General features: G+C 37.1%; 1 protein-coding gene across 2 annotated transcripts; it reads left to right on the top strand.

Annotated features, from left to right (window-relative positions):
- The first annotated feature begins 178 nt into the window (after positions 1 to 178).
- Positions 179 to 11,263, top strand: LOC112572895 (intraflagellar transport protein 56-like). Of its 2 annotated transcripts, XM_025252884.1 has the most exons (18): positions 179 to 282; positions 959 to 1,096; positions 1,587 to 1,679; positions 2,243 to 2,357; positions 3,006 to 3,201; positions 3,403 to 3,472; positions 3,800 to 3,901; positions 4,331 to 4,405; positions 4,797 to 4,899; positions 5,050 to 5,159; positions 5,952 to 6,015; positions 6,222 to 6,310; positions 6,582 to 6,665; positions 7,010 to 7,079; positions 7,321 to 7,427; positions 7,591 to 7,724; positions 9,269 to 9,396; positions 10,599 to 11,263. In XM_025252884.1, exons 1-17 carry the CDS (start codon positions 280 to 282, stop codon positions 9,357 to 9,359), a joined length of 1,644 nt encoding a protein of 547 aa, XP_025108669.1. In that variant the 5' UTR covers positions 179 to 279; the 3' UTR covers positions 9,360 to 9,396; positions 10,599 to 11,263. The 2 variants fall into 2 exon arrangements, with proteins under 2 accessions (XP_025108669.1, XP_025108663.1); XM_025252878.1 differs by lacking the exon at positions 9,269 to 9,396.
- Positions 11,264 to 15,147: the final 3,884 nt, after the last annotated feature.

Raw genomic sequence — 15,147 nt, 5'->3', positions numbered from 1 at the left:
AAGCTTGAAAATTTATGGTCAATTAAATTAATAAATATTAAAAACAAATTTTCTTTGGAAGCAGTTACTGCATCTGGTTACCAATGTAAACCACTGAGGCTAGAAGGATTTGTATGCGTTATTTTCATTGGGTAATATTTTCAATATCCAATAAAATGTTAGTTACATTCGAAGGAAATACACTTATGCGTCTGCGCAGAAGCTACATACTTCTGCAGTAGATGTCTGTGCAGTTATGTTTGTTTCGATCTGATTCTTCACCAGGCTTAAATACAAAAGATGGTAAATATCTTTTTACAGTTAAACTATCATTGTGTTTTTACGCAAATTGTCTGTTAAATTCTGTTGTAGCGATTGCATAGGTTGTATACGAATTTTTCTCGTTCTTAGTTGTCACTGCTGTGAAGAGAGCGCATCATATCCCGCTCCCTTGTTTTGTCCGAACGTATACGTGTCATTTGTTTCATTTTCATATCTATAATTTAGTTTATATAGTAGGGAATTCATATAAAAACAGTTGTATTGTCATTGGGCCGGCGATTTTGTGTACCAGCATGTATGGGAAATAAACTGAAGATTTCCTTAGTCTGTATATGCTACTGTGCTCGAATGAATGTAGATTATTTGCGAGTCAAAATCATATGATTGTATGAGGGTCTGTCTCGGGGAGCGAGTATGAATGTGTTATGGTATTGTTGATTGTTGTTGTCGATTACTGTGTGGCTTTAACCCTTGCTTCCACACAGAGCTGCTACTATAATTGCTCTATGATATAAAGAAACTAATGTCTTATCATGCTTTTCCTTAGAAAACTATACCTTAAAACGTTTCAATAATCAGCCAGACATTGTGTGAAGTTGTCATCTAAGAGTAACTAATTATTTATCAGATTGCTTAAGTGTAAGCAAAGTCATGTCACAAACTGACAATAGTTGCATTTTTGTCTTGTGGTTACAAGATGCTCTCAAGGACCAAGCCAGCCATTGGGCTAGGCGCAGGTCAGCAAGCAAAAGATCCAAAGAAAAAGAAGTCACTGCCAAAGGTCGAAGACTTCTTGGATGCCAGAGACTACACGGGAGCTATCACACTTTTGGAGGTATGATTGACTGTTTTATGTTTTTGGTTTTATGATTGATCTTTGAGTGGTTTAGAACAGCTATCTAGAGACTACAGGTAAAATATAGGACATAAATTATTGCTATAAAAAGATATAAAAATATAGCCGAAAAAAGAGCAAAATGCTTGGTAGTCTTAAAAAAAACCACACCAACAACCCTGTAAGTATTCTAACAGAAGAATAGAAGAGATAGAAGATAGTGCAGAGGGAGTGAGTGAATCAAGAAGAACCAGCATCACTTGGGACTTTAAATCATATCCTGTAATACATTAGCCAGAGGTATTTATTTTTAAAAGTTGAATATTTGATAAATTTTATTTCGGTTCATAAGTTTAAATTAACTTCTTATTTAACATTGCATTAAGCCTACCATTACAAGGTCTGCCTACAATTCATTAGATGTTTGTAGCTGTTGTTTTGCATTCTAATGATGTTTTTGGATCGCTACTTTTATAGCTTGTTTTTGCAGTTTAGCCGTGCTAGTGGTAAAGGCAACACTGATACAGACATGTGGATTGCTTACTGCGCATTTCATCTTGGTGATCACAAAAGAGCTATGGAGGTCAATTTTTTTTTTTTTTTGCATTTTGTGGGTAAAAAATACACGGGATACACAGAGGCTGTTTCAGTGCATGTTTGGGCATGGTTAATGAAAATTGCATAATGCATGTAGATATAATTTGTTTGCTGTCAGTATATACAATCCTCTGAGAGATTAATATTTTGTCCAGGAAATAACTTTCTTAGCAGAAGTATTATTTTCAATGAGAAATGGTCTGAGGCAACATGCATTTAAACTAAACATAGCCTGTGACAAAGCCAAAGATGACAGGAATATTCCTTCAAAATTTGGTAAGGATCAGATAAATGTGGATTGGCTTAGGTTTCAGCTGCTTCCACAAACACACACTCACAAACATCATCACACTTTGTTATATTATCTGAGATATGACCAGTGTTGTGCCATGTGCATAAATGTAACGCTGCTTTGTTATTTTGTGACACAGATTCACATTGATAGTAAATTATTGTATTTGGATCAGTCTTTTCATTGAGACCTTCAGTAAAGCATACAGATACACATACACAATGCTACATAAAAACACTTGTTTTTCTTTCATCTAGGAGTATGAGAGGCTCTGTAAGAAAGATGGATCCAATCCAGAATTATGTCTGTACTTAGCCTGTTGCTACTTTTTTCTGGGCATGTATCCAGAAGCTGATGAATCTTGTCAAAAAGGTAAAAAAAAGGCTTTGAAGATGCTACAAATAGAAAAAGACTATAAGTAACTGGTGCTTTTTAGGAACAAATGAGTGATCAGGAGTAGGGAGAGAAAAGTGATGCATATCAGGGCTTCTGCTTACGCGAAAAATTGCATACAGTACGCATTAAAAGTTTGGAGGACCCCTTCAATTTTCGTCATGGGGTCCCAGGTCAAATTTGGGCGAAGAACAGGGACCTCTTAAAAATCTGAAGAATTGGTCTCTGGGACCCCAAAGAATTTAGCCTTAGCAGAAGCCCTGCATATATTAAGATCCACATAATTTGAATCAAACTACCTTGGTCTGTGGGAGGACTCAAGACAACATTCAATTGCAGTATCTTAATGTTAAATTTGCTTAATTTTTTTTTATTAATTATAAAATAAGAAATAAGTGTAGGATAAGTAGCTGCAACCATTATTACAAAATCAAGAAATTTAAGGACACTAGTACTACTGTGTCTTTGTGTAGTGTCATCTGTGACTACTATGGCCTGGTGATATGAGTCTGATTAAGAAACAAAAAGAAATAAAACTTGTCATTGTTTAGCAGAATATTGTTGGTGACTGAAAAAGTTGCAATCAACGAGATTTAAAAGGTGGTTTGCTTGCAATTAAATTTGTAGCTCCCAAGGGTAGACTGCAAAATCGACTGCTGTTTCACCTTTCCCATAAGTTTGGAGATGAACGCCGATTGATGGGTTACCACCAACACCTGCAAGATGTAATAGAGGATCAGCTAACTTTGGCCTCCATTCATTATCTTCGCAGTCACTATCAGGAAGCTATTGATATTTACAAGAGGATTCTTCTTGACAACAGGTTAGTCTGAAGAGTTGCATTATAAAACTTTGTTAAAATGGTTGAGATTACATTGGCTGTAGAATAAAAAATGTGGTGAAATTATTAATATTTGATTTTAAGTATTATTAAGTGAAATTGAGAAATGCTTTATGAGGACCTATTTCTGTTCTTAAAATTGTAAACCTGATGTAGCTGTAAGTGTTCTTATTTTTCTTTCAGAGATTATTTGGCTTTGAATGTTTATGTGGCTCTGTGTTACTACAAGCTAGACTACTATGATGTTTCACAAGTGAGTGCAGTTTGGAATTACTTTGGCACCACAAAGAGTATGCTGATAAACCAATATAGTTACCTTTAATAGAAGAGCTTGGCTAGTTCTGCGAATGTGTTGTCTGCTTGTTTACCACTTTCAGCTCCATGATGATTCATTTAATTCATTTTTTAAAACTGAAATTAATATACATAATTTTACATGGATCATTTTGTGTATCATAACTGTGCTAAGATGAATCCTTCAGAAAAAGGAAGATAATAAAAATGAATAATGTTGCTGTAGAATAATAATTTCCACATAATGAAACAGTGACAGTCATGCAGAAAAATCTTTCATTTGCAGGAGGTCTTAGCAATCTACCTGCAGCATTTTCCTGACAGTGCAATTGCTTTGAATTTGAAAGCCTGCAACCATTTCAGGCTTTACAATGGCAAAGCCGCTGAGGTATAATTAATTTTTGCTGGCCATAGGATACATTTAGGCTGTATCTGAAACAGGTTAGCAAGGCATGGCAAGAAATTGCTTGTATAGTTATTTCTTTCTTTACCTGATCCATCTTTCTAAACCCTAAGTTCACTCAGCAGGCTATTAGATGATACCCAGATTACTCATTTCAAAAGGAGAAACGCCAGCCACTAACATATTCTTGTCAAATAATAAACTAATTTGCAACAACAGGTAGAGAGATATTTTAAGAAGAATGAATTCATACAATCTGACCCCATGAGGCTAGGAAAAAACTTATTTCTATCTTGCAACAGCTTGAGCTACTGTAATAAGCTTAAATGACATTGCAGAGACAATTTCTGATTTGTTATAAACCCTATTTGAAACATTATTTGAATCTTCATATACATTTTAAAAATTTCTTAGGCAGAGTTAAAAGCCCTTCAGGAAATGTCTTCACAATCATTCCAGTATGCTCAGGATCTCATTAGACATAATCTGGTAAGTGGGAAAGAAGTTGTTCAAAGAAGATCCATTACAAATGTTGACTGTGTTATTGTAATGGCTTAACTTTTCATAATTTTGTACAGAAATTTCTTTTCTCTTAAAGTTTGAGATGTAGAAGAGAGTAGGTTTTTTTTAATTGATATTTTCTACTCAGGTTTTACTGTTTAAAGTTGTCATTTAAATGTACAATGTTAATAAGTTGGTGATGATTGTTAGATGTTGTAGACTTGGGTAGTTATTCCTTTCTGATATATGATATGTGATTAGAAAAAAGTTAGCATGTAAACAGTTTTGATAGTGGGTGGTTCAGTTCTTATGATTATTGAATATTATTTATTTGTTATAATCAGAATGTGACAACCAGGGGTTTCAATTTATTCAACAGTGTGTATTTCGCAATGGAGAAGGGGCTCTGCAGGTGTTACCACCATTGATTGATGTTTTGCCTGAAGCCAGACTCAACCTTGTTATCTACTACTTGAAGCAGGGTCAGTTATTTTTCACTTGAAGTGCATTAGGTGGAAGAAAGTCATGCTCAATGGGTCAAAGATATTTGATTTATTTTTTCATTAGTGGAGAGGAGAGTGAGGAAAGGCAATAGGCTTAGCCAATCTTTACTTTTTTGCTTATAATGACAGATGACATTACAGAAGCTTACAATTTGATCAAGGACTTGGAACCCACCACACCTCAGGAGTACATCTTGAAGGGAGTTGTGAATGCTGCCCTAGGGCAGGAGCAGGGATCTGTAAGTGGCTGTGTTTCGTCTTGTCTTGTTTTCTCCTTTTCTTGCTAAATCTCCAACTTCAAATACCCTGTTGCCATTTCCTAAAAGTTTTCAAAATGTTGAGAATTCAGGACAATACAAAAACATTTTTGTTTATCTTGACTCAGAAAGAAACTAAATGCACAGATTCCCCTGTCTGTATTCAAACGTTTACAGGTATAACCAACTGTCTCAGCGGGTGCATTAGGAATCGCACACACTGTTCATTAAGCGAAAAACCTAGAGGTGACCTCTTGTTACTAGTGTCGTCAGTTATGCTCCTGCAGGGATTTACGAATTAGACCCTTTTTTTTCATTCTTACGCGGTACACACACTCGCACACTCTTGCGAACTACACACAAAGGAAATAAAGCATTTCTCTGACAGTTGTTGAGGTCCTGAAAAACTTGAGAATGGTCTTTCGGCATGAACCCCTTTTCCGTAATTGTAGAACTTTGCCTGTGTCCTTGCAGAAGGACTAAAGTGGTTTAGAGTTATTTTTAAGTAAAGTGTTGCAAAAAGAAAGCTTGTATGTTGCTACATAGAAGTTACATTTGCTTCTCAATGCTAGGTTTTGTACTGTGTTTTTTTTAATTTGTTAATAAACAATACCATGGAATCCAAAGCCCCTTGGAAATTAATTGCCCACCTCAGACAATTTTGGTAATGCTCTCATATGATGGTCGGTAGGTGGCATAAGGGAGATTACTATATTTCATTTGAAATATTCAAGTGTAAGAAATTTTAATCCTTTTTTGTAATTTGTCTTTTAGAGAGAGCATCTGAAAATTGCTCAGCAGTATTTCCAGCTTGTTGGTGGCTCAGCCAGTGAATGTGGTATGTGGTAACCAGTTTATTAGAATAACTTGTATTCAGTTATTTAGAGAGTTTGCCATTGTTTACTGATAAAAATTTAGTTTCTGATCTTTAGAATATTAAGCTTCATTGACAGCTACATTTACTTCCAAGACATTTTATTACACTGATGGAATGCTTTATTGTCATTTCATAATTTTGATGGACTGCATTATTGTCATTTTCAGACACAATTCCTGGGCGTCAGTGCATGGGGTCCTGCTTTTTTTTGCTGAAGCAGTTTGAGGATGTACTTATTTATCTCAACTCTATCAAGGTAGGAAACAATAATTACACTCACTTTGTGCTGCTATCTTAGCCTTTATCTTGGCCAGAAGTGTCAGCAGAGTGAGAGTGATACTTGGAAAGATCTGCTTTGAGCTTCAGTGGAGCAGACCAATAACTGCTTTTTGTATGCATATATTTGTTATAAATTTACCAGAACGTCTTGGTGGAGCTAGGTCTTTGTAAATAGAGAAAGTGGAGAGATCATTGTTAATTTTTTATTATTGCTATATTTATCGTAATTTTTATTTTTATATTTGCAGAGCTATTTCTACAATGATGACCTTTTCAACTTCAACTATGCTCAGGCAAAAGCAGCAGTTGGCAATTTCAAAGAAGCTGAAGAGGTTTGACTGCTGTGCTTTATTTATAAAAAAAATAACTACATAGATGATAGCAATACTCATTTTGTGAGATTATGTCATTGTTTGAACTGAGCAATGTTATAGTTTGTGCCAGTCAATTTTCCTTTAATAGTAATATAACCAATAGCAGGATATCTTAGTGTACAGTTATTTTGCAGTTGTAATAATTTTTAGTGAGTGTTAAAAATGAAAGGAAAATTTGTTGAATATTTGACATTGAATGATTGTGTTGGACTATGGCAGTTAGTAACATAAATGCATATGCTTGACATTGTTTGATGTCCTGGCATGGAGTCAACTACATGTTTTTGTTGCTGGTGTTTCAGGTGTTTCTGTTGATACAAAGTGACAAACTGAAGAGTGACTATACCTACCTTAGTTGGCTGGCTCGGTGCTGTCAGTATTATTATGGATATGTATTCATGGATATGTATGATATGTATTCATGGATTTAAATGACGGATAAAATAAGCAAACATTTGCATGAGACTTGGGGATATATAGAAGACATAACTTGAAAATTGAAACACAAAGATTTCTTTGTTGCATATTTTTTCTGCATACATTTGTGTAAAATGCTAAGGCAATTAAAATATGCATAATATGAAGTTTAGAAAGGGTAACTGTTTGCTTATAGATATCATGAACCGCAAAGCCCGGCTAGCCTGGGAGCTTTACCTGAAAATGGAGACTTCTGGCGAGTCTTTCAGCTTGCTACAGCTTATTGCCAATGATTGCTACAAGGTATAGCTATTTTATATTTTTCATTAATGTTTCCGTTTTCTTGCATCCTTTCATATAATATGGTGATAATTTATAATCATGATATTCCGTCTTCTTTCTGTAATGAAATAGATTCAAATATGCATTTAATTTACCTTTTAAATTTACTTTTGTCTTTAAATAGATGGGTCACTTTTACTATGCTGCCAAAGCATTTGATGTGTTGGAGCGCCTCGATCCAAATCCTGAATACTGGGAAGGCAAGCGTGGCGCCTGTGTCGGGGTCTTCCAGCTAATCATTGCAGGACATGAACAGAGGTTTGTAAGCAGGAAGTTCCTCTCACCTCACAGCCTTGAACTTCTGCCCCTATGCTTGTCTTTATGTTTCAACATATGTTTGAAACCTGTGACACTCACATTTTCATCACAGTTTACTGAAATTTAGATACGTTATGTTTTTGTCACCCTATCTTTGAAAATGTTCCAAAATTTTCTATTGTGAATTTTGTTTCCCCTCATGCGTGGGTGTTTTTAAAAATAATATAATAATTATAACTATTAGAGTATTATACAGTTATAATAATTCTACTGTGTTTTTTTTAAGCCAAAGGATTGCTCTCAGTGCTAACATCATCAATAATGAAATAAACCATAACTAACACTAGAATCAAATGATAGTAAAAGAAAGATGGTTGTGAGGTATAAAGTTCTTATTGTAAGGTATGAGAGAAAGACATTACTTCGAGCAACATCCAGTGTCTCTTTTTTTGTCGTACCTGTCTTAGCTACTGATGCCTTACCATCAGTTGGTCTCCTAGGTCTGCTTGTGTTGCCCTTCTCTAGGTGCCATGCATCAGATAAGAGAAATTTGGCAGACTATCCTTTACCTTTTCAGGGCTCACTGTTTGGAATTTTGTTCCCCTTTCTTTTCAAACTGTCTACATTTGAATCCAGCCTCAAAATCTGTCTCTTTAAGAAATATCTTGCATAATGAGGAGTACGGTTCTGCCCACTCCTCATCCGTTGACCCAAATACTGCCGATGATCATTTGCAATAGTTTACAAGGATTACTTTGGTTGTACAAGTTGAAAGTTATTCTGAGATCTCATTGTATGTTCTACATGAGTGAATAATATTAGATGATTTGAAAAACTGTTCTGGTGTAGATAATGAAAATAGATGCAACCACTTTGTAATCAATACAGTCCCCAACAATATCCATAGTTTGGTTTTGGAGCTTTAGTTTTACTTTTTTTTCATGGTTTAGCATCATAGATGCTGCAAGGAGCAGATTTTGTGTTGGTTATGTTAGATGATAAATTTTATGACTGATTTCCACGTTCCAGCATTTAGTTCTTTTTGTCTCTTCCCCATCTATTATTTCCTTCCCTATCACCATATGCATGCAGGCATATGTTCATAAATTCTGTTTAAATTCATTGGAAATAGATGCATAGCGACAACTCACTGGAATCTAACAGAAATAATATTAAGGATGTTCAATTATTGCCAAATCCCAGCCTGTGGCCACCATGTACCCCTGCTTTTGTGTGTGTGTGTTTGTCCACACATGCACGGGTATGCACGTGCATTTGTGCATGTACATGAGCAAGATCCATTACTACTTTATTTATTAAATAATGCTGTTTAAGTTTAAAAACTGTTTGTTGTAAAATGTACTAGTAGTTAAGTTAGTGACTGATGTCTGTTATTTTCCAGCTTTTCTTTCGATTTACATTTAACTGTTGCCCTAAACCGGTACTAAACACAGCCATTGTATTGTTATTTTATTTACAAATATTTCTGGAATCTTTGAAAGAATGGAATAGGTGTGTTTTCTGTTTTTCCTTATCCTACAAAGGGACCAACTCAAAGAGATCCTTCATCTGCTTCGTAACACTAGCAACCCACAAGTCGAGTACATTGTTCGAACTCTTAAAATGGGGCCGTGACAACAAAGTTCAATTATGAAAGGGCATCTTCCAAACAGTAAGGTCTTCTTCAGATCTGCTGCTGTACTGTTCTTTGTCGTCTGGAAAAATCAGCACTTGACGCATACTTTTGTGTAACCAGCAGGTCCTTTTACAGGAGTGCATGCTTATATTGGCAAGCATATAAATCGCTGTCATGTCTGCAGACTTGTCATGGATTTATAATTTTGCACTTTTCCCTGTAGTTTCTTTTGGTGTTGTGTTTTTGTTAATGTATGCTAAGGTAAGCACATTTATTTGTAAACTTGCTGTTAACCAAAATCACAACATTTGTGGAATAAATTCTCTGGTTTTTTTCTTCCTTACTCTTTGATGTGCTTACTGTTTACATCTCTTTATCTCATTTTTCAAGTGATTTTAAAGGAAGCCTGAGAGGGTGGTGTAGGCAGAAACATTTATATCAAGATTAATCATTGCTAAGAAAGTAGATGAATATATGAAGGTAAAATAAGGTGGCAGAAACATTTGGATCAAGATTAATTATTGCTGAGCAAGTAAATGAATTGTGTGAAAGTAAAACAAGAAGTTTCATTTCTTAGAAATGGACTAAACCTTCAAAGAAATGTACAGAGACTGTGCAGTAATATTGCTTTCATAATCACTGCATGGGCACTTGAAAGGTTGAAAAACAGTTGATTTTTGCTTTGTTCTATGACACTGTGCATTTTTGAGGAATAATAAGTGGAATGTGATCTCCTGACATACCTTGCTGGTAAAACCAAAGAGGTTGTCTGTTCTGCCCTCACTCTGCACCAGCAATGTTGCAGAGCTTTTTTGTGATCACTGTGCTGGGCTTGCAAAGATATCAGCACCATGATACTTTTCAGCAGTTTATTCTTTTGCATGATATTTTTACATAGCTTTTGAAGAATTCTTGCAACAGACTCCATCTCATATATGTTTTTCTTAATGGTTCTTTGCCATCATTAAATGTGTTGAAAAGTGAATGTGTGTGTGCCTGTGACCAATGTACTTAAAATTTCACAGATTTATTGGATATTTTTCCTGAGATTACTCATTGATTTAAATGAAAGGCCATTACAAACTCATCAAGATCAGTATAACTGATTATACTTGGATGTCTTATAATTAAGATTTTTAAATACATGTAATCACCTTTGTTCTATTCTCATCTCATATATTAATGTATAAGTGTAAATCACAGAAAGGAAGTAATGTGTTAAATTTTACTCTGTTTAGGGAGACACTGCGAGATGTAATCAACATGCTTCGGAACACAAGTAGTCCACAGGTGGAATACATTATCCGCACCATGAAAAAATGGGCCAAGGATAATCTTGTACCTGTTCCCTGATCTACGAAAGTAATTTTTTTTTGTTCTGCAACAGATTTTATTATGTGTGAGGGAGTAATTTGTGTTGTTCTCAACATTAAACTTTAAGGAAAAATATATTTAGAAGGGAGTGGGAGAACCACCAATGCTTGGGTTTACCTTAGCACATGTTTATTTTTCTTCTAAGAAACCACTGAAATCCGTCCATAAAAGACTTGCTAATTACATCTTCTGGTTTGAGTACTTAGTTGTTATACTTCATAAAATGGTTGACAGAGTTTGTGGTGCCTGGGTGGGTGAATGAACGTGGATGTGTTGGAGAGTACATCTGACTTTTTAACATGACAGATAGCTTTTCATAAACTAAGTTAAAAACATTTGTTTGATGTAAAACTCATACATTCCTTCTAGTTATTTGTTCAGATTTGAAATTTCACTGTTTGTTTTTAATAGTTTTTGTCATGAACTCTAGTCATTGGAAAATCTTGATGCATTTGTAAGTTTCATGAAGACAATTTTTCCTGCTGTTTCTGATTAATATGCTCAGAAAGTAAAAATTGTTGTAAATGAATAATATATACTTTTGAAATCATTTTTTTCATTAATGAATATGATGGCATCATTTAAAAAAAAGAAGAGTTGTCAGAGATTTTCCCCTAAGAGTAATCAAGCAATAAGAATCTGCTACAAAAACTTTTCTAAAAAAAAAATACATGAGTTTTGTTTTCATCTGTAGAACAACAAGAAAGAACTGCTTAGCGTTTAAACATAATTTGTTAAAAATAATTTTCAAGTACACAGATAATGCTAGAAGAATTGCAGAAGCTCTATGTTTGAGAGTGAAATAGGGGAAGAGGGAATAGTGAGGGAACAGACTCATGGGAAGCAACTCTGATTTTGCAAGTACTATCAAAAACCAGTTGCGTCTCTTGACACGGCATGCGTCTCGCTCTGTGTATGTGTGTTATTTCAATGTTGGTGTTTGTGATTGATTTTACGCGTGTGTGTGAGAGAGGGAGAGAGAGAGTGGAACAGCAAGAACAAAGTTTAAAGACAAAGGTCGTCTCATGACCTTTTTAAGGTCGTTAGAGAGTGAGATGATAAAAACCTCACTTAATTTACTCTGGGCCAGCTTCACGAGAGTGCCCATCTCACCATCGCTGCCTTAACCGACTCGTTAAACATAAACTGTAGGAACGTTTATCTCAATTATTTTTTCCTCTCTCACCCCTTCAATGCTTCCATAAAAGCTTCCTTTCAACGAACGCATGCAAATGTAGCAGCACTCATCATTATGCACGGTGTCAACTACCGCCACTCGTGTGTCTGGAGCACGATGCTGATGCAGCTTTTCGCTTAACGCGAGGTCAAAAGTTTTTAGAAAGGTTACTGTGGGCCGGTGTTCCTTTCTTTCCCATCCCTGCTACTCCTACCCTGTCTGCTCTGTAGTTCGACAATGCTTTTAAAGTGCCGATAAACTGGGACTGTTATTACCAGCCCCAGGAAACTTCCAGGAAAGAAAAACCTCGTTTGTCATCCTGGAATGCCGGAAGTGCGTGCTCGCACTTTCTTTGTCAATGCGTCTTTCTTGATGTTTTCACTGTGAAAACACTTGGAAAAAACTTATGGCATTTTCACTGTAATTTTGCGCCGAAAAGCTTAGGTCAAGCTGCAGAGGATTAACAGTATCCCAAGGTTTGGTGTTCGGGTCTCAACATTTCTTCAAAACACTACCCCTAATTCTTAAGATGTGTAAAAGGTGCGTAATCATACGAATTAGAGCTTAGTTTAAAAAATAAATACTACCGTGTTCGAACCCCGTGATCTTCATTCTTTTCCCGGCGCGCTTTACCACTGAGCTTACGGACTTAAGGCAGCCTGACCTCTTGATCCCTCTTCATCACGTAAGCTCACGTAGTGCATTAAAGTGTGGATTGCACGAGTTTGAATGCAAACACTGCGAAGCATAGACAAAACGTGAGGACTTGTGGTCAAGCACTCTGTAGGTCATGACGCAGCCGTCGTAAACGTGTGGTCACAGTCACGTGGTGTGCACTGACTCAGACTGCCATGTCCAGCAGCGAGAATATGTACTGTCATCTGATGCTGCAAACTGTAGAGGTCAAAGGTTGCTGCACCCTAACACGTCTTACAGTTTATTGCCCGCTGTTATGGCAATTTCATGCCGGCTGGCGGAGTCCTGCCATGATGCGCGCGGCCGGTGTCTTTTATTAAATCCGAAGAGGATAACAAATGACATTTTATTATATCTGCTGTGCAAGTAAACGTCCTGCCGCAAGACTCTATATAAGCTTTTAGAACTGCATTACCGACCCCCTGGCCTTCTCTCCACACTCCCCATCTCTCTCTCTTCCTCTTTATATTTCCCCAATCCTTCCCTCTCTCTACTTCCCCAGCATTTTGTTCCTCTCTCTGAGGAAATCATTTATAGGCACTTTTCGATGTCCCTTCCCATCTTGCATCTGCTGTAAGCAGCTAGCTGTCCTCTGGCTCGTCAATGGTCAACGACAAACTCTCTCATACTCTTCAGACTGAGTGGAGGTTTTTCTCCCTTCTTGCCTTCCTCTTCCCCCTTTTCTTTCACCTTTTTGTGTTCCTTCTCTTTGTCCATCTTCCCCTTCCTCTCTGTTTTCTATTTACATTTGTCTTGTACTGTCTGTGATTCCTTGATTCTCCCTTTTCTCTCTTTCATTTTGCGCATGCTCACTTGGCGAAGCTATGTTTGTGGGCCAGAGTCCCCGGATGTTACAAACCCGGGAGATGAGCGAGTGGGTGGTACATAACATTTTACGAACCCCATTTTATGCTGAAGGCATCACACCCACCCGAGAGACCCGTGTGAAGATGAAAATTATTTCTCCTGCAATCAAAACATTTTATATGACGCATGTGAAAACTAAAAGACCGTCTCTATCGTGTCTCTATCTCTCCCTTCTGATAGTACTTCTGTCCTCAAGACTGCGTGCAAAATGCTTGATGCTTGAAACCCGGCATTCTTGATTACTTCCACACGAACCGTCCAATTAGTCTTTCCTTCTTTCTTTCTTTCCGACATGACTGTTTACACCGCACATGATGGCATTAATATTAAAAAAAGCAAACAATTGCTTTACAACCAACTGTCTGTTTACTCGCAAAATTTGCTGTATTACAAAAATCATGAATCAGAAATAATTCTGCACATTTCTGCACGTCCGATGACGAGACCACGACTCGAATGGCGGTCACACGGATGTGAAGTATTAGGCCCGCCTAATGCATGCATTATGAACAAAATCAAGTCCTCTACGAATTTTGACCACGGGGCGAGAATGAATTTTCCACGTATTGACCCTGCAAATTCCATCCTCTCGGGAAATGTGTTCCTTGAGTGCACCTTTAAAATTACCTCGTTCGTGTGTGTGTGTGTGTGTGTGTGTTGATGTTCGATAGCGGGGGTGAAGATGTAAGGTTCCCTGCACACGGAACAGTGGATAGAAATTGAAATGCACGTGCGTGTTAAAATGCAATCTATGCTGTGTGTGTGTGTTTGTGTGTCTGTGTGTGTATGGAATATCCAACAGCAGTAAAGTGATGTAGTGACGTAAGCTTTGTGTAAAGATTATTATTATTATTTACAAAGGGAGAGACGTGTTACAATAAGATTATGCGCCCAAGTTAATAAGATAGCGAAAAATAAAGAAAGGAGCGAAACAATGAAGTAAAAGAAACAAGGAACACATAGAAGAAAAAAAAAAAAAGAGACAGTACATCCAGAAATAATTTTCTTACCACCGTATGAACATGCCGAGAGATGCAGCACGCACGAGAGGAGAGAGTAGCTTGCCCTGTAATTTGTTGACAGCTCGGATGGTGACAGAGAGGCTGGCAGTGGCTGCCAGGACCCACCACGTGTATAAAGATCAGGGTTCAATACCAGCACCGAGTCATGCTTCTATCTTCGGCTTCCATGAATAATAGATTCCAGAAAGCTCTCGGCCAGTCGTTTTTCTCACGTGCAGCTAAGTGCACCCCTTTCCGAAATTCGTCATCAAGCGGAGCTCTTTCGTTTCATTAACCACTTCAGCGCCGAACATTTTGCGTACAGAGGTAGCACCGCGGTCATCCGCAACTCACTGCCGTTAATTAGTGGAATTTCGTTAGCTGGCCGTCCGACAACCACTTTATTCATCGCAGCATACCTATCAGATCGTTGATGCAGTTTTTAATGGAGTACTATCTCGCCACCAGCAAGTAGTAAAAGACGACTCGACCTCCGACAGACGAGACGACCTGTGTGCTCCTTGTACGCAGAAGCAAAAACATGTATGACGATCTGACTAGAGCATGCAGTAGATTAATGCAAGTCTAACACGGGTGGCCGATCTGATCAGGTGTTAGGAAGACTTTAATGTCAGCCTTGTAGTACACAGACTTTTCTTTGCTTCACAGAAT

The sequence above is a fragment of the Pomacea canaliculata genome, linkage group LG1, assembly GCF_003073045.1.
Source record: "Pomacea canaliculata isolate SZHN2017 linkage group LG1, ASM307304v1, whole genome shotgun sequence".
NCBI classification, from domain to species: domain Eukaryota; kingdom Metazoa; phylum Mollusca; class Gastropoda; order Architaenioglossa; family Ampullariidae; genus Pomacea; species Pomacea canaliculata.
Note: the sequence above shows the minus strand (reverse complement) of the source record. Positions and strands in the feature narration are given on the sequence as shown.